Here is an 18,024-nt window from a genome sequence, read left to right as displayed (position 1 = left end):
CCTGCCTTAGGATCGCCTTGACCCACTTTTAGTCCCCACAGCCAGGAGGAGGCCGGGCTCGCCTCGCCTGGTCCCTCTTTTATTTGGGGTGTGTGTGTGTGGGGGGGGGAACAGTAGCAGGCCGGATGGATTAGCCCGAGCTAATAAATACGTGCCCAGCACCTACCCACCCCCCCTAAGTTGCTCACATTCAACCCCTGCGTCTGTCTCTTGCTCTGGAACAGGCTGGGGGGTGGGGGGGAGGGGGAGGTGGGGAGGTGGGGGCGACAACACGGATGGCTCGGAGGTTATTTATTTTTCGCTTCCACTCAATTCCTTCCTCACACACCCCCCCCCCCCCAAATCTCGCCTGCAAGCTGCCTCCAGCCCGCGGGGGCCCTCGAGCCCCCCAGCCCCAGTCCTCAGGGCCCCGGCCTTCCCATTCATTATCGATCATATTTTATAAAATCCAACGCCACCACAATTTTTTCCACATTACCGGGAGCCTCCGGGAGGCCGGGAGATCATTGGCCGAGGGCGGATCACGTGGGCCGGGGTCACGTGGCCCAAAGAGGAAAAAGGGGGTCCTTTTTGGTGTAAATCTGGACTCTAATTCTGTAATATATCAAGGAATCTCGTAAAACCGACACTAAAACGTCCCCGACTACAAATCATCCGGCCAAATTATGAGTTCATTGTATTATGCGAATGCTTTATTTTCTAAATATCCAGCCGCAAGTTCGGTTTTCGCTCCAGGAGCCTTCCCCGAACAAACTTCTTGCGCCTTTGCCTCCAACCCCCAGCGCCCGGGCTATGCAGCGGGTCCCGGCGCCCCGTTCTCCGCCTCCGTGCAGGGCCTGTACCCCGGCGGGGGGGGCATGGCTGGCCAGAGCTCGGCCGGCGTCTACGCGGCCGGCTACGGGCTCGAACCGGGTTCCTTCAACATGCACTGCGCGCCCTTTGAGCAGAACCTCTCCGGGGTGTGTCCCGGCGACCCCGCCAAGGCGCCTGGCGCCAAGGAGCCGAGGGACTTGGCGGCCGAGAGTAACTTCCGGATCTACCCCTGGATGCGGAGCTCAGGTAACACTGAGCGGTCCCCGAGCCGCGACCTCCGGGCCACGGTCCCCCCGGAGGGGCCCCCTTCCACCGCCGGGCACCCCGCTCCGCGGCCGGGGCGCTCCTGGCTGCAGTTCTGGGACCCCGCGCGCCGCCCCCACCCCCAGTTTGGTTCGGTGCTCTTCAGGCCCCAGCGGATCTCTCTCTCTCTCTCTCTCTCTCTCTCTCTCTCTCTCCTTTTTTTTTTTTTTTTGGCCGGTGCCACAGCGCTCAAGCCCCCCAGCCCGCCCCCCAACCCTTCCTCCGGGCCTTTTAGCTTTAAATATTTATCAGCAGAGCCGGCACGGGCTGGAGACGAGGCCGTTTGTCTTGCCTAGGAAGGCTGGGGTTTGCAGAGAATAGCCATTAGGGTCTTCTCTCTCTCTCTCTCTCTCTCTCTCTCTCTCTCTCTCCTCTCCCCACCCCTTCCATGCCCGAGAGCTCAGTTCTGGGTGTGTCCCCCCCCACCCCCAGCCCTAGCCTGGATAAGATATAGAAGAGGGGGCCTTGGGGCTGAGCATTCTCCCCTCCCCCTTCCTTTCCAGCCAACCCCGCTCCCCCGTTATTCCCATCAGGACAATTAGAGGTGGGCTCTAGAGGCCTAGCTGGAGGAGGTGCAGAAGAGACGTGGAGCCAGAGAGAGGGGAAGGGGAGTTAGGCTGAGACCCAGGGCAGAGCGGACCAGTCCTTTGACCCCTCCCGCCCCTGGCGGACTCTAAAAGGGGGCTGGCTCAAAAGGAGGCGAAGGCCTTCTGAGGGCACGGCTTGTTCAGGTGTCTTTTCCGGGGTTCCACGCACCCCTGGGGAGCAGCTAAGTTTGGAGGGTATCACTCCAAGGAGATGAATCTCCTCTTTGGGAAGGGGCTGGGACTCGGTGGAACCAAATCAACAGAGTCAAGCCTTCCAGCTGCTGCTTTAGGAACCACAAGATGCCAAGGCTTCCTTCCATCGGGTCTCCTTCAAAGCCCCCCCCCCCACCTCTCTTTACATTTCCCCAGGGCAGATGGGCTTGGAAGCCAACCCCAAGGCTCAGGAGACCCAAGAGGGTCAGAGACCCTCAGCCTCATCAGGGTTGGGGGTCAGAGGCATGAAGAAACCAGCTCTCACACCAGGGGTATTGCTGTTGCTGATTTCTATTACCTACCCTGTAATTGAACTGACTTTCCAGTTGGTTTATCAAAGCCCCCCCACGCCCACTTTTTTTTTCCCCCTCGTAAATATTTCAAGCCTGGCTTATAGCTGACTTGAAATTATGGCCTTCAGCCGCCTCGCCTCTCCCCTCTCCTTCCCAAGAGGGGCTAATGGCAGCAGCTCCCCAAAGTCTCCTGGGGGTGGGGTGTGTTCTGGGTCTAAGCTGGAAGTTCTCAGACACCCTTGGACCCCACCTTCCTTCTGCACGGTAGGCCGAGGGCCTACCTTTCTCCCTTGCAGTCCTGGAGGCATGAAGATTGCTTCAGACAATTAGGTTTTCTGGGAAGGAAGGCAGGCAGGCAGGCAGGCAGGCAGGCAGGCAGGCAAGGAGCAGGCCTTGCTTGCTGCTCACTGGGAAGGAGTCCAGGAGGCAACTGCTGTCAGACTAATAATTCCAAGGTCCAAGGAAAGAAAATTCTTGCCTCTTCCCCATTCCATGACAGGTTTGGGTGGGGACTGGGCCCGTGCCCTCCCCCCCTTTTATGTTCTTTTCTTCTCAGACCAGGCCTGGAGACGCACTCCAGGGTCACTAAAATGGTTTCCAGAGCCCCATACCTCCAAGGCCATCTGAAAGGGAGAGGGCAGACCTGGGGCTCCTGGCCTGAGAGAGAGAGGAAGAATTAATTAGCCCTCGTTCTGCACTGGTCCCTTAGGAATATCGCCTCTAGGAGCCTTAGCTAAGGTCTACCTGGTTTCCTGAAGGTCCTGACCGAGAACGCCACCCTTCATGGATAACAGGGCTATCTGGTGTGCTAGGGCTGGCCTGTAAACCTAGCACTTGGCGCTCAGGAGGCTGTATCAGGAGGGCTGCCATGAGTTCAAAACCAACCACAGGCTACAAGGCAAGGCACCCTACTCCCCCTCCCTCACAGGCTTGGAAAGCAAAACAACTCTTGTGGACGCAAACACACAGAAACACACACACACACACACACACACACACACACACACGGGGGAAAAGAAGAAAAGAAAGAAAACAAATGTTTACTCCGAGAAGCTTGGAAGTTTTTCTGCACGCAGCAGCGAAAGGGGTTAATTTGGTCCCAGTAATGTGGTCTTTTCCTGACCTCAGGACATCGAACCACCTACAAAGGAGGTTGGGGTTGTCTGGGCATTTTTTCACGCACTGATCTCTCTTTCTCTCTCTCTTCCCCTAAATACTGTGAGTAGGGACTGACCGAAAGCGGGGCCGCCAGACCTACACGCGTTACCAGACCCTGGAGCTGGAGAAAGAGTTTCACTACAACCGCTACCTGACCCGCCGGCGGCGCATCGAGATCGCGCACGCGCTCTGCCTCACTGAAAGACAGATCAAAATCTGGTTTCAGAACCGGCGCATGAAGTGGAAAAAGGAGAACAAAACCTCAGGCTCCGGGGTCACTGGTCAGGACAAGGCAGAAGCAGAGGAGGAGGAGGAGGAGGAGGAAGAGTGAGGGACAGAGAGAGCAAAGAGTAGGGGAGAGAGAGAAGAGAAGGAGAACCCAGTTCTGGGAACTGAAGCAAGAAACTCAAAGAAGAAGGGGGGAAACTATTTAAATGGAGCAGTTAAAAAAAAAAAAAAGCGAGATAGAAGGGTGAAATTTGGGTTTCTCGATGCTGTAAAAAAAAAAAGTTATACTACCTATGGGAAAGTGTGTTGTCTGTTTTTGTACAGTTTGGGAAGGACCTCATCTACCTGCCCTGTAGCTCTCGGGAACGTGCCTCCTTCTTCTATGTCGGTAGTAAGGTCTTTGTACAAATCTTGCTGTTTTGTAAGCCTCCTCTGAAGCTGTCTTTGTGAAGTGTGGTTCCGGGTTAATGTGTGGTTCCTCGCCTCCCCCATACTTCCCAACAGCAGCACTATGAGGGCCTCAGGGAGCCCCAAGGACCCACGAGCTTCTGCCTCTGACGCACTCAGCTGCTGATCCTGGCTCCTACCCGCGAGCCTCTTTCTGTATATCTGAAGGATGGAAAAATAAAACAGAGTTAAAAAAAAATCAACGATGACGTATTTTCTGTCTCCCTATGGCTGGGAGGAGGTCAAGGCTGGTGGGTGGGTGGGTGTCCCAGGGTCCCTCTGCTGGCTTTGTGTGTGTGTGTGTGTGTTGGCTTTGCTTTTATCTTCCAGATTCCCCTGTTACGTAGACTGCCAACTGAGGCACCCAATATCACACACACACACACACACACACACACATTCTCTCTATACTTTCACCAAACACCCAATCCCCATATTTACAAGCTGACAGCGCACAAATGTACACACCGTTAAAGTCACAAATAAACACGGGCGTCCATAGATTCACAAGCATACATACCAGGCTTTCACACAATCCGCCTGGCCCCGTGCCCAGAGCACATGCATTCACACACACTCACAAGCAGGCACACGTTCACAGTCACTCACGGACACACGGACGCAGGCCGGGCGTACATTCACACCTTGGGTTGGAAGCAGAGGCTCACATTTGCCCCCGAGTGTACACATCCGCGGGAAACCATATGCTCTGCTCACACCCCAACTTGAAAAGCTTCCAGGGTTACAAAAAGCCTGCCTTTTTCCTGTCCAGGACTCGCTGAAACCCGAGCCTGGTGACCGGCCACAAATACAGCGAGGAAACCCAAAATGGTAGGCCTCGGAAAGACAGATGGAAGGAGAGCGAAGGGCCAGCCCCGGCCCACCCTGCCGCGGTTTGGGCGGAGGCCAGGGCAGCGGGCAGAGGCCTCCTAGCCTGCCCAGAGCTTTTCCCCCACGCTCGGTCGGCAGGCAAACATTTCCCGCCCGTGTGTGCTTCCCTGATTTTATCAAATCCGATTTATTATTATTATTATTATTATTATTATTATTATTTTACCGTACGTGTTAACATCTACTTCATCCTGAACTTGACGAGGGGCGATCCGCACCAAACTTTAAGGACAGCCGGTCCCACGAGCGAGAACCGAGTCTACCGGGATGGAGCGGCCGCAGCGAGGTCTGGCAGCGACTCTGGCAGCGCAGGTCGCCAGAGTTTCCTCTGCGCTGGTCATTCAGCCTGCCCTTGAGGGCCGCCAGCCTGGAACCTTCTGAGGGACACACACACACAGGGGGAAGAAGAGAAAAAAAAATAATTTAAAAAGGGAATTATTATATTTTCCCCCCTGCGTTCGGTCACCAGAATCTCAACCTAAAATGTAGAGAGGTTTTATTTTTGTTTGTTTGTTTTTAAACCCAGAAAAGCAGAGTGGGTTGTTATTATCATTTTTTTGCAAATCCTCAATTGCTGGACAGAACAATTAAGCGAGCGTGGCTTTACACCTAGACCTGAGGCGCTGAATTTTAATATTTGTTCGTTTACAGACCCTCACTGGTTTCCAGAACGCTACCTGAAATCGAAAGGGTTTGGGAAAGGGGGTTGGGTTTGGGTTTTTGGTTTTCTTTTCTTTTCTTTTTTTCCGGAAACAACAACAACAACAACAAAAACCTGCTTCATTTGAATTTGTAAGAAAAGGCCCCGTAGACCTGCGGCTCCAGTTCGTAGGAAGGTGCCCCTAAAGGAACCTGCGGCTTCCCGGCCGCCGTTGCAGCCGCCCCCCGGAGAGCGCTGGGCTTTCCCCCAGGTCGGCGCTGGGGCCGGTGAGGCCCGCGATCCGGGGTTCCCTCCCCCGGTTTCTGAGGTGCTCAGGTGGGGAGTCCTGCCCGTCAGGCTATCAAGCTTGGCCCCCATCCAGGACACCTTCTCTCTCGGGGCAAGAATGAGGCCCTGCGGGGTGAGCCCCCTCCCCCCCAAACACACACCTGCGAAGCTGCCAGCTCACAGGTGGGGGAGGCTCTGGGGTTGGGGGTGTGGGGTTCAGAGAGGGAGAAGGGGTTCCGGGGGGAGCTTTGCTTTTCGCAGAGAGCAGCTCCCAACCCCGGCTGCTGCTTCTGCCTCACCTTCCTGCCTGTTGGACTCACACCAGGCCAGTGTGAGAGATCTGGGGGGGATTTTTTAAAAAATATTTATTTATTTATTTATTTTTACTATAAAAGACAGGCGTTGCTCTTGAGGAAAACGGGGAGGTTCCGGAGAAAGCCCTGGTTCTAGCTGAATCTTGATGGCTTCTCCACCCTGAATTCCTGCATCCTAGATCTCACCATGTCTCAGACTGGGGTTTCCCTAAAAAAAAAAAAAAAAGGAAAAAAAAGAAAAAGAGAGAGAGAGAGAAGGGGAAGAAAAGAAGATGGCGACCGAGAAAAGGGTTGCTGGTGGAGCAGCCATGAAGAAATGCAATAAATTCCTTGTTGTTTTATGAAAATTTACAACTTTGTGATAGAAGTTTATGAGTGGTTGAATCCAGCGATTGGCCGGCGCCGGTCATGTGGCCGGGCGATCGTGAACATGAACTTTTTATCATTTCCCTTGTGGTTCTAATGCAGCATTCTTTTGGGCACCACACCTAGGTCGGAGCACTACCGTCCTTCAGGGCTCCAGCCTCTTGATATTTTTATATTTCAATATCAGCTCGATAGAGCGAGAGCAAGAGAGAGAGAGAGGGAGAGGGAGAGAGAGAGAGGAAGAGAGAGGGGGGAGAGGAGAGTGAGAGAGAGAGAGAGGGAAGGAGGGGGTGGGAATTACACAAAAGAGAGAACCAAAAATAATTTTTTGATTCCTAAGTTAATTTGCTTGCTGATCTGGGATTTTTTTTTTTTTTAGTCATCATGAAAGGTAGATGGACAATCTGCCCGGGACTGCAGCCCGGTACGATTTTTCAAAGCCAGAACTTACTCCATTTTCTATGCAAATGTCAGAAAAGCGAAACAGCCTCTCTCTCAAGTCAGAGAAGGGGAAACGACGGCTCTCAGGTTGGGACAATATTCTCTGGAAGCTGGAGAAGAAACCGAACGCTCCTTTTCCCCGTTCCTCCCCACCTTTTGAATCCGGAGGGGGGTAAAAAATAAAAACAAAAACCAGCAACCCCAAGTTCTGCAAAGGTAAGGGAGATTCTACAATTCTTAATTCTTTTGCATCGGTTTTTTGCAGGGGGTGGGGCTTAGGGTTTTTTTTCTCCCTCCTCCCCCCATCCCAAGACTGGGGTGAACCCCACCTCTGGGCGCTGCTGGGAGAGGCTTCCCTGGAAATTCTGTGGTAGAGAGAGAGAGAGGGATGGCTGCTTCCTGGAGGGGGGAGAGGCTGCAGGGAAGATGGGGGGAGGAGGAAGGGAAAGGGGCCTCAGAGGCCAGTTTCACGTTGCCGTTTTTTTTTTTTTTTTTTTTTTTTTTTAAGCTGGGAGAGAGAGCTCCAGAGATGGGGGGGTGCGAAAAAGAGGGTGGGGGCCGTCTGAGCTCCAGCCACGCTGGCCCTGGCGGGTTCTTGCTCACCTCCCTCCGGCTCTCCCTGGGCCTGGCCTCCCCAGACTGCCCTGTGCTTGTGTGTGGAGAACAGCGGTTTCCCGGCTGCGTTGGCACGAGGGGCGGTGGCGCTGAGGGACATCCTGGTCTCGGTAGGGCCTGGAATCTCCGCAGAGGCCGGCCGAGGGCGGGGAGGTTGGCTAGAGGGACATTAAAAAAAAAAAAAAGAAAAAAAAGGGGGGGGGAATTCACAGATGGATGTTCGCTATCTTCTGTCGGAGACGGTTCTGAGGTTAAAGCGTTGTGGGGTGAAGGGACCCAAAGCCAGAGATGCTCTTGCCACCCCGCCCCCCCCTCCGCCAGCCCGAGGGAGCCTCGCCTGAAGGGAGAGAGAGTTTTGTGGTTTTTTTCACGCGGTAGGTTCAAGCCTGTTGGTCTCTTGTCGCGACTGATTTTGTTGCTTGTGTTTCATTGGAGTACAATGTGTGTATTTGGGGTGGAGAGGGGGGAAAATGCATGTCTGACATGGAAACATTGCAAACTTTCCTGGATTTGAAGGTGGCTTTTGGAGATACTTTAGCAGTTGTTTCTGGCTTGTTCACACACACAAAAAAGAAATCCACTTGGTTCTATGTGTGTGTGTTGGGGGAGGGGATTAAAAAAAAGAAAAGAAAGAAAGCCCAACTAGAGGACCCAGTGGCTTGAGCCTAGGAGGCTGATTTGAGGGCTAAGTCCCATCCCTCGGCGCTCCATTTTTGTTCCCTAGGGTTGGGGGAGGGGGCAGATTTGCTGGGTGTGACACAGATTCCTACAGTAGCTGGTGGGGTACAGGCCAGCTGGTGAGGGCTGAGAAATGGGGGTGAAGGGTCCCCGGGGAAGGTGTGCGCGGAGAGACAAGTGTCCTAGGGCGTGAAGGACAGGAGACCATTGTGGTTTGGTTTGGTCTGGTTTGCGCGAACAGAGATTGGCTGCCTCCCTGTTCATTTAAAGCCTGTGCAGGTGGTTCGGGCTCAGGCCTCTGCTTGTCTGGGATTTTTAGACCGCGGGGCGACCGCGTCGGTACGTTTGGTCCTCCTGAGCTATTCGGAGAAGGAAACGTGGCCACTTGTGGCACAGGACTGGGGCTCCCCGGGGGCCCAGAGGGGGAAAAAAGCTCTGGACCCAGTCCTGGGGCTGGGCTCACAGAGGCAGCTTGGCTTCCTAGCAAGAGCAACTAATCGCCAGCATCTAGGACCCTATTTTGATGCGGAAAATATCCTCCCACTCCCCAAATCCACCCCAACTAAAGGTCCCTTCCCCCTGTAGTCCTCCTAGTGGGTTATAAATTGTCCCTCGGACGGTTTCCTCAGACCCAAATTATGCGGTTTGCTGCCATCTACCGTCCGTTCGGGGACAGGCGTCTCTGGCACAAGCCAGCCGCTCGCTCGACACTCCCAGCCGCACGGTTCGGTGGGGTCCCCCCTCCCCGGCCGGTGCCCTCCGCCGCATCCTGGCCTCCGAGGGGAGATCAGAGAGCGGAGGTGGGGCTCCCGTTCCGCCCCCCTCGGCCTTCTCCCAGCATCCCAACCCGGAGGCCGGCAGCAGAGGCGGAGGTCAGCGTTCCTCTAACCCACTGGCGGGGGAGAGGGGGGGTGCCGAACCAGAGGGTTGGGGGTTCAAGCCCACCACCCCCATCGCCACCTAAGACACGAGTCACGTCTGCGGGGGGGGGGCGCTGGGGAGGCCAAAGCTGCTCAAGGTTTATTTAGTTTTCTTCTCAGCCCAGGGACGGAGAGTCACCCCCGTCCAGGGGGAGGCGCCGGCCGGGCAGTTCCACTTGGTTGTCAAAAGACAAACCTGCTCTGTCTCCTCGCAGTCGGTTTGTGGTTTTGGGCCGATTCCTGAGCTGGCGGGTCCCGCGTGTGTGTGTGTATGTGTGTGTGTGTGTGTGTGTGTGTGTGTGTGTTGTGTGTGGAGGAGTTGAACCGAGTTTTCTGGAAGCTGCGGGTGTCCGCCAGGGGAGTGGGTCCGTCCCCTCCCCTCCCCTCCCCCCAAATTCTCCACCGGTTCAAGCGAAATCGACGCACGCAGCGCGCACGCAGGCCTCGCCTCGGTGGGGAAAACCGGGAGCGAGGAGGGAAGCATTTAAAGGAACGCCCTCTCCCCCCCCCCAAAAAAAAAAAACCCGCCGTAATTCCCGTTCCCGCCGAGGTCCCCCTCGCACCCGGCTAACGGAACCGCTTTCCCAGGAGGGGGTGGCGAGGGCGGGGTGCGCGCCTCCGCCGCCGGCGTCCGGGCTCGAGTCTCACCGGTTACTGATTAGCTCGGCCTTTCAAAAGGCCGGAGGAAGCTCCTTTCAAGGTGCTGTGGCCCCCCGTTCTCGGGCGGGGGGCTCCAGGAAATTGCCTGCGGTGCCAGGCTGGCCGCGGTGTCCCTGAGCTGAGGGGCTAAGGGTTGGGGTAGGCGCCTCTAGAGTCTGAGCCTCTGCAACAGATCTTTAAGCTTTTTTTTTTTTTTTTTTCCTCTCCTCCCCCGTGTCGAGAGTGACTTTCTGGCGGCTGGAAGGCCAGGCTTAGTGAGTCGCTCTGCGGGAGGCCCCGAGGGATCTGGCAGGAAGGTCTGGGGCCCTCCTAAATTTTTTCTCTCTCTCTATCTCTCTCTCTCTCTCTTCTGAGCAACCAGAAGGAGAGGGAAGTCAGGCTACTACAGGGCTTGAATCACTTCGGGGGCTTTGAGGGTAAGGGTGAACCGGAGAAGGAGAGAGAAGGGTCCCTGCTATTCCTAGAAGATCAGAGAAGATGCCGCTCATTTGCATAATGGAAATGAGGTCTTTGTACCTCGATTTGGACCAGCCGGATTTTAGGGCAGGGTGTCCAAGTTAAAGAGCCTCCTTCCAATCTGTGGGAGCCACCACATTGCACCACTGGGGAACATTTCGGGCAATCAGTATCCAGGGAGAGAATTGGGCTGGAGACATTTTCATTCTCCCCACCCCAGGTGAAGTTGGGGGTGGGAGAGCAGAAAGCGCCCACTATTCAAGGAGCTGGAGCGTGGGGGGTGGGGGGTGGGGAAGAAGAGCTCTGTATGTCAGAGGAAATAGGAAGCCTAGATATTGTCTCTCGCCTCCTCCTCCTCACACAGGCAAATGCCATTCCTAAGATTACCTTCCGGAGATTTTCACTCCTGAGCTGAGCATGACTTAGGCAACATTCCTCTGGGAACTGGAATGCGCGCTTACCCACGGGGCTGCAGACTCAAGGCCCAGAAAAATCACAATTATAAACCCTGCCTGTGGGGTGTCAGGAGGATCCCACTGATGTGTACCCAGGGCTTGGTATCTATGGACGTCCCTCCGTCTGCGAAAGAGGGGGCGAGGGAGCTCTGGCGGAGAACTGGCTGATGCCTGCTGGGTATTTACATATTCCCTCGCGCAGACAGACAAACCGGAGGTGGATGGGACCACAGACTGATCTGTAGAGACCTGGCTCCAGAAACCAGGCGGTCCCTGGCCCGGCTCTGCCTGCCTGCTCTTTTTCCCCAAACAAACGGATCAGATGAATAAACGCTCATAAATACCTCTGGGCTTAGATAAGAGCGATGAGGCGCTATTTCCTTTCATGCCCAATTCCAGGCGCCCTGGCCCTGCCTGCAGAGGCTCCGCCTTCAGACCAGCAACCTGCAGAGGTGAGGTTAATTCGGGCTGCTCCTTTAAAGGAGAAGGCAGCTGTTTTCCTGCTTCTATCAAAGGAAAAAAGCCTCCTCCTTCACCTCCTCTTACTCTGACCACAGTTTACATGGACAGCTATACCATATTTCCTGTGATGAGGACATTGTGACCAGGGAGAAGAGCTGAGGCCCAAGGCCCAGCCTCAGTGGCAAGATGGTGGTGGTAGTGGTGGTAATTCTTCTGCGCCTTGTCCCCTTGCTGAAACAGCCCCCCACTTCTCTCTCAGAGTTGGCTTAGCCATTTCTGGATCGGAGCATTTCTGCTCCATGAGGAGGTTTGAGCTTAAAAAAAAAATTCTTACACTCCCCACTCCCATGTATGAAGGCTAAGAAAGACACCTAGAGATGGTTGGGGGTTCCTCCCCACACACAAAGAGACAGCCTAGCAGTCGCTTTGAGTTCAAAGAGCTTCAGAGGCCACTTTGCAGCCAAATAAATCCTCACTCTTGATCAACCATCCTCGGCCCTTTCCTGTTACCCGTGGGCAGAGGCTGGCCCACAAAAAGGTACCCAAACAGCAAGGCAGAGGTGGGCCAGCCCGGGCTGGTTTCACACTTCATTCTACACACAGTCCCCCTGAATTCATTGGAAGGAAGGTTATCACTCTTCCCTGTTTGGCCTGGTTGTGCATTTTTAGAATGTCAGAAATGCATTGTGCCCTTCAGCTTGGGGAAACCTGTCCTTATTTTCTTCGGATAGAGAGAAAGAGAACACAGATATTCTCTTGACTCTCAAGTTCTCACAGCAGCTTAGCAGCTGATACAAACACGAGGTGGGGGTGCTGTAGAGTGGCTTAGAAACCAGAGGGTTGTGGGTGTCTGAGCTGGAGAGGGCCAGTTGATGGATGCTAGGGAGACCTAGCGGCCTTCGCTTGCTTCCCTTCCTACAAGACTAAGTCTAAACCAAGTCTTGGATGGGATTTCAAAGGGAATTACCAATTTATAGAGAGAGCAGAGAGGGAGAGAGAGAGAGAGAGAGAGACAGAGAGAGAAGGTTCTTTTCAGTGGACTTTCACCTTCTCCAGTATGAGGATCTGAAGACTCACATTTCCAAGAGAACGTTTTTTCCTCCCTGTGTCTAGATTTACTGGGATGGCCTTGATCTAAAAAGCCGTAGCCAGGGATGGTGAGAGGTGAGGGTACATTGAGCGGAGCCAGAGTGAGGGTTGCAGGCAGATTAGCTATGCAAACAAGTAGAAGATTGGGTTACACCTCACTCCTGCACTTTATATCACTAAGTTTAGGGACTATTAGTTTTTTCTTTTTTTTTTTTTCCCCCAAGGCCCCATTGTCAGTCCAGACTGCCACCAGGCCGGCTGAGCTGTCTTGGGCGTAAGAACAGGCTCGCCAGAAGCTGCCAGCCTAGCCTAGCAGCCAGAGGGAGAAGCTGGGCTCAAACACCCCTGACATTTTATTGTAGGCATAGGAGTTTGGCTTGTCCCCTCTAAGCAAGCCAGAGAGAGTTGTGTTTGAAGCCGTGATCCAACACACCTAAGCTTAAAGGGGGAGAGCCGGGCCTGATAAACAGAACAAACAATTTTCCAAACGTGCAGAGGAGGGTGTTTTCTTCCCTCTGTTTCTAAAATGAAGCAAATGAGCGGGCAACTTCGTCCATCCCCCCCCCCCCCCAACAGACCTCTGTGTTTCATTCTCTCTCAACGACCTTCGTGGGCATTTACCCAGCCCTCCCTCGAGAGAACGGGGCCCATGCAACGCAGGGGTTAACTTTTCTGAAAACACAATTAACTTTTCCCTATTCCTGCGTGGGGTTGGGGAGGGGGGGAGGAGTGTATTTATTTCATCGCCAGGGAACGGGGCGATCTTCATCTCCATGTTTCCTCCTCCCCTCAAAAGCACAGACGCCTCTTTCGCAGATCCTACGTAGGTGGAACAGGGCTCGTGGTGGGGAGAGAGAGAGAGAGAGAGAGAGAGAGAGAGAGAGAGAGAGAGAGAGGAGGGGGAAAAGGTTGATAGGTTTGTGCGCGGGTCCCTCGTGCAGGCTGCGCTCCTCCTGGGTGCTATTTGACAATTCCTGCCTCTGCCATTGGTCAGTGTTGGATCAGATGGTTGTATTTCCTTCTGGCCCTCACTGGCACCTCGCCATCCCCCCTCAGCTAAAACCCAATCTCGGCTATACTACTAATAGGCGAGGCGCTCGGACTATAAAACACAACAAATCATAAACCCGGCGGAGCCAGCAGCGGCCGCGCGCGCCTCCCCTCCCGATGAGTTCCTATTTCGTGAACTCCACCTTCCCCGTCACTCTGGCCAGCGGGCAGGAGTCCTTCCTGGGCCAGCTGCCGCTCTACTCGTCGGGCTATGCGGACCCGCTGCGGCACTACCCGGCGCCCTACGGGCCTGGCCCGGGCCAGGACAAGGGTTTCGCGGCTTCGTCCTACTACCCACCGGCCGGCGGAGGCTACGGCCGGGCGGCGCCCTGCGACTACGGGCCGGCGCCCGCCTTCTACCGGGAGAAGGACGCGGCCTGCGCCCTCTCCGGCGGGGACGAGCCTCCCCCGTTCCACCCGGAGCCGCGCAAGTCCGACTGCGCCCAGGACAAGAGCGTCTTCGGAGAGAGCGAGGAGCAAAAGTGCTCCACGCCCGTCTACCCGTGGATGCAGCGCATGAATTCGTGCAACAGTGAGTGAGAGCCGCCCGCTGTCCCGCGCCGGGGTCCCCGCTCAAGCAGAAGGGCAGACTTAGCGGGTGTCATGTCCCCCCCCACCCCCCAGGTGGGCAGCTCAGCAGATAGGGCGAGATGGGGAGGGGGGGCCGTGCCTCTAGATGGGTCCTCCTGCCCTTAGAAGTTGCAAAGTTTGCAAAGTCCCAGCTTGCACAGTAAAGGCAGGGGGAGTCAGTGGGCTCTGAGAGAGAGAGAGAGAGAGAGAGAGAGAGAGAGAGAGAGAGAGAGAGAGAGAGACAGGCGAGAGTGGCTAGTCAGATAGAGGACGGGGCGGGGGGGGAGTCAGCGTCTGGTTTTACTGTCCTCGGTGACCTCCCCCCATCTGGATCTGCCCGGGTCCCAGCACCCAAAGACCACTCCATTTAAAAACAAGAGTGCGTCATGGAAGGGGGAGGGGGCGCGTGACGCCTGTAAGGGCCAGTTTACTGGGTCCCTGGATTGTGTTTCCCTGGGGCTGGGGGTTGGGGGTGGGGGCACTGGGGAGCCCCCAGGAAGGGGTGGTAGTCCGAGGAAGGAAGAGTAAAGAGGGGACGGGCGGAGGGAGGGAGAGGGACAGGCCGGCGCCCGGGTCTCGGGTTGGATTATCTGTCGGCTTCAAGAGTCCCAGTTGATGTCCATTAGCAGGACAGGAAAGTGAGGAGCTGTTAATGCAGACTATGAATCGATCATTATGGATCTAAGAGCCAGAATCTATCGCCCAGTGGGGTAGGGAGAGATGGATGGATGGATGGATGGATGGAAAAAAAGGAAAAGGAAAAGATGCAGCTAGCGGGAGACACACCTGGCCAGCCCCTCCTCCTAAGCTCAGGTGGCAGCCAACTGCCCCTCCCCTCCCCCACTGAAGGTCTAGACAGAAAGAAAGCCACAGGCCCGGGAGGCCCAGGAGGGAATCTGGAGGGGGCGCTGGAGGAGTGGGAAAGGGGGTACCAGGGACCGGGCGAGGGGAAAGACAACTCCGACCCTCCCTAGCATTACTTTGGAGGGCCCCGTGGGAGAGGGGCTGTCGGGGGTTTGGTGTGGTGACCCCCGAGGCCTCAGTTTCTCCCCTCTGCGTAACAGGTTCCTCTTTCGGGCCCAGCGGTCGACGGGGCCGCCAGACCTACACGCGTTACCAGACCCTGGAGCTGGAGAAAGAATTTCACTACAATCGCTACCTGACCCGCCGGCGGCGCATCGAGATCGCGCACGCCCTGTGCCTGACCGAGCGGCAGATCAAGATCTGGTTTCAGAACCGACGCATGAAGTGGAAAAAGGAGAGCAAACTGCTCAGCGCGTCTCAGCTCAGTGCGGAGGAGGAGGAAGAAAAACCGGCCGAGTGAAGGTGCTTGCTGCAGAGGGAGGAGGGACACGGAGGGAGAGAGAGAGAGAGGAGAGAGGAGAGAGAGGAGAGAGGCCTGTTGGAGGAACCGAGGGCACCCGAAAGCCCCAGAAGGCTCTGCGGTCGGGGGTTGGGGGGAGGGAGTTTGGGGACTTGCTGTCCAGCGCCAGACGGGCGGGGCCCAGCGCTCTCCCGGACGCCCCCTTCCGCAGAGCTCTTCCCGGGGCGCTTGGGGTGGGGGCGCTGACCACCCAGCACCCCGGCGCCTCCTCCCTCCCGGAAGAACCCACCTTGGCCTCAGCAGGCTCCCTTGGTGAGAACTGAGAATCGGACTCACTGGATGTCTCCCGGAAGCAGAGCGGAACGCTCTTGTCCTTGTCTCATTTCGTCCATGTCCCCCCACCCGTACCCAGTGCACGGTTCAATGGTAGATTCGCTGTCCCCTCAGCAGGGACCTGAAAGACTCCCTCACCCCAGACTTGCCTCTCCTACCCCCTCCCCAAAGCCACTGGAAGGAGCACATACTACCTAGAAGTAAGAAGAGGAGCCTCAGAAGAAAACAAAGTTCTATTTTATTAATTTTTTTATGTGTTGTGTTTGTAGTCTTGTCTTAGGGTCTGGACGTGGAATACTTCGGTAATAATATTAATATTATTAATAATGATTATGATGATGATGATGATGATAATAAAGATGTGAAAACTCGCAGCTCAATCACATCCAATCCTTCCCTGCCGTTTTTTCCCCTCCCCCATAGTCCCCCAGCCACCCTGTCACCCCTGAGTCTGAACAGCAAAGGTCCGAGCCCCAAGGACCTTCCCAGCCGCCGGACTCCATTCGGAAGTTACAGTTGAGATAAAAGCAGGAGCCAAAAGCAGAGGCCTGCAATCCGGCCTCCCAGGCCCCGGCGGCGTGGTCGTGCCTCGCTGACGCTAAATTCACAACCGCCTCTCCCATTCAGACTTAAAGGATGGAGGAAGCCTTCTCCCTCTCGCTCTCTAAGTTCGCCTTGGTGGTGAGGCTCTGGAGGGATGCCACTTTGAGGCCTCCTTGCTCAGAGCCCTAGAGAGACAGAGCTGGGTGGGTCTGGGAGCCTCGGCACTGTTTTGTTTTGTTTTGTTTTGTTTTTCTTTCTTTCTTTTTTTTTTCTCTGTCCTCTGCAAGCCAAGGCCCCTGGCCTTTGGCCCGTCCACATGGTTGTCTCTGCCGGTCTTGGCCCTCGGCTCCCTGGCCTATTGCTCTGGAGACTGAAAAATGAGGCCACTGGGCACCTCTCCACAGGCTCCAGGGTGCCCCTTCTCATATTAAGTAGGAACTGGTGGCAAGGAAGGGACCGAGAACCCGGGAGCAGAAGGCTGCAAAGGGCCTGACTTTACCTTGCTCTTTGGAGACCTGAGTGAGGGCAGAGGGCCAGGTGATGGGGCAAGTCAGACTCCTCTTCTCAATCCCAAAATGGCTCATTTTCTCTCGACTCCCACCCTCACCCAAGCCGAGAGCTCCAGGCACCGTTTTCTTTTCTTCCTTCTCCCGCTCTCTCTCTCTCTCTCTCTCTCTCTGTTATTTTATTTTATTTTTATTTTTATTTTTATTTTTAAAGAAAATAGCCGCCTGGCAGAAGGGGCCCAGCTGCGGAGATGTCTGGCCGCCCAGCGTGCTCCGTGAGGGGCCGCCGCTCTCCCGAACCCCTTCCCGGGGAAGGGGAAGGCGGGGAAAGGCCAGTGAACAAATTCTCCAACTCTGAGCCACCAGCGCCACAAGGCTTCGGATCCAGCCTCCAAAAGGGACGGCTGGCATCTGGCGAGACTGCGAAGGGGATCTGTTCTACCCCCCAAACTCCCCCAAACCTAAGCCGTCGTTCTACTCTTTGCCTCGGCTCTGTTCCTCTTCTAGCCCCCCCCCCCCCCCACCCGTTCAGCTCTGTTCCTAGGCCTAGGCTAAAGACAAGGTCAGAAGGAAAACTTCAGACTTCCCAGGGGCCCAGGAAAACGAAGAGCTTCCCTGCCTCTTCCAGCCCCGTGGTTCTCTGGTGGTGTGGACCCGCCAGCACCGAAGCAGCCCGGCCAGGAAGCAGGCCTGGCTCAGCTGAGGGAGAGCACTCGTGATAACTGTTCTTCACACGAAACCTCTGACCATCCCCCCCCATCCCCACTTCCTTACTCAACTTGGGGGACTGGAGAAGCTTAAGGAGGGAAGGTCGGGCAGCTACGTCTCTAATCTCCAGAGTTAAAACGGTGGCGATGATGGTGGTGGTGATGACGATGACGATAATAATGTTAATAATAATGTCAGAGGGGACATAAATAGAGGGAATGACCACACCCTAAAAAAATAAAATAAAATAAATAAAAAAGTGGGCGAGAGACTCAAATCCATTCTCCTAAAGGTTCAAGCCCGCGGGTGAGCTGCGGACCCGGGGTTTCTTGCTTGCTCGGCGGTAGCACCGAGCCAGCCAGGAGGCTGCCGACGCCGCCATGGCGGCCTGAGGCCCGCTGCTCCCGCCAGCCGCCGGGAGGTGGCGCGCTCTGCTCAGAGGCCAACGCCGAGCTTCTCCCCGTCTCTCCCCCTTCTCTCTTTTTCCTCCCGCCCCCCCACCTCCTCCCTTCTCGGAGGCTCGCATTGAATCGGCCCTAACGATTCTCCGATCGTCATTATTTGTAACCATAGAGCATGAATTACCTCTTGAGGTCATCAGCGAGAATTTACGACTGGTCAACAAAAGCACGTGATTCCCTAACGCCCCCCCATCCCCCCTTCCAGCCCCCCC

General features: G+C 55.5%; 2 protein-coding genes across 4 annotated transcripts; both read left to right on the top strand.

Moving 5' to 3' along the window:
- The first annotated feature begins 408 nt into the window (after positions 1-408).
- On the top strand, positions 409-4,245 carry Hoxb7 (homeobox B7). Its single transcript, XM_021641969.2, has 2 exons — positions 409-1,059; positions 3,436-4,245. Exons 1-2 carry the CDS (start codon positions 666-668, stop codon positions 3,696-3,698), a joined length of 657 nt encoding a protein of 218 aa, XP_021497644.1. The 5' UTR covers positions 409-665; the 3' UTR covers positions 3,699-4,245.
- Positions 4,246-6,644: 2,399 nt separating this feature from the next.
- On the top strand, positions 6,645-15,974 carry Hoxb6 (homeobox B6). 3 transcript variants are annotated; one of them, XM_060386875.1, is made up of 4 exons: positions 6,645-6,667; positions 6,921-7,198; positions 13,374-13,899; positions 15,002-15,974. In XM_060386875.1, the coding sequence occupies exons 3-4, from the start codon at positions 13,485-13,487 to the stop codon at positions 15,259-15,261; spliced, it is 675 nt and encodes a 224-aa protein (XP_060242858.1). In that variant the 5' UTR covers positions 6,645-6,667; positions 6,921-7,198; positions 13,374-13,484; the 3' UTR covers positions 15,262-15,974. The 3 variants fall into 3 exon arrangements, with proteins under 3 accessions (XP_060242858.1, XP_021497643.1, XP_060242857.1); XM_021641968.2 differs by having other exon boundaries at positions 6,654-7,198; positions 13,406-13,899; XM_060386874.1 differs by having other exon boundaries at positions 6,654-7,198.
- Positions 15,975-18,024: the final 2,050 nt, after the last annotated feature.

This window comes from Meriones unguiculatus, chromosome 7 (assembly GCF_030254825.1).
Source record: "Meriones unguiculatus strain TT.TT164.6M chromosome 7, Bangor_MerUng_6.1, whole genome shotgun sequence".
NCBI lineage: Eukaryota > Metazoa > Chordata > Mammalia > Rodentia > Muridae > Meriones > Meriones unguiculatus.
The sequence above is the reverse complement of the archived record's forward strand: the minus strand, read 5'-3'. Positions and strand labels throughout refer to the sequence as shown.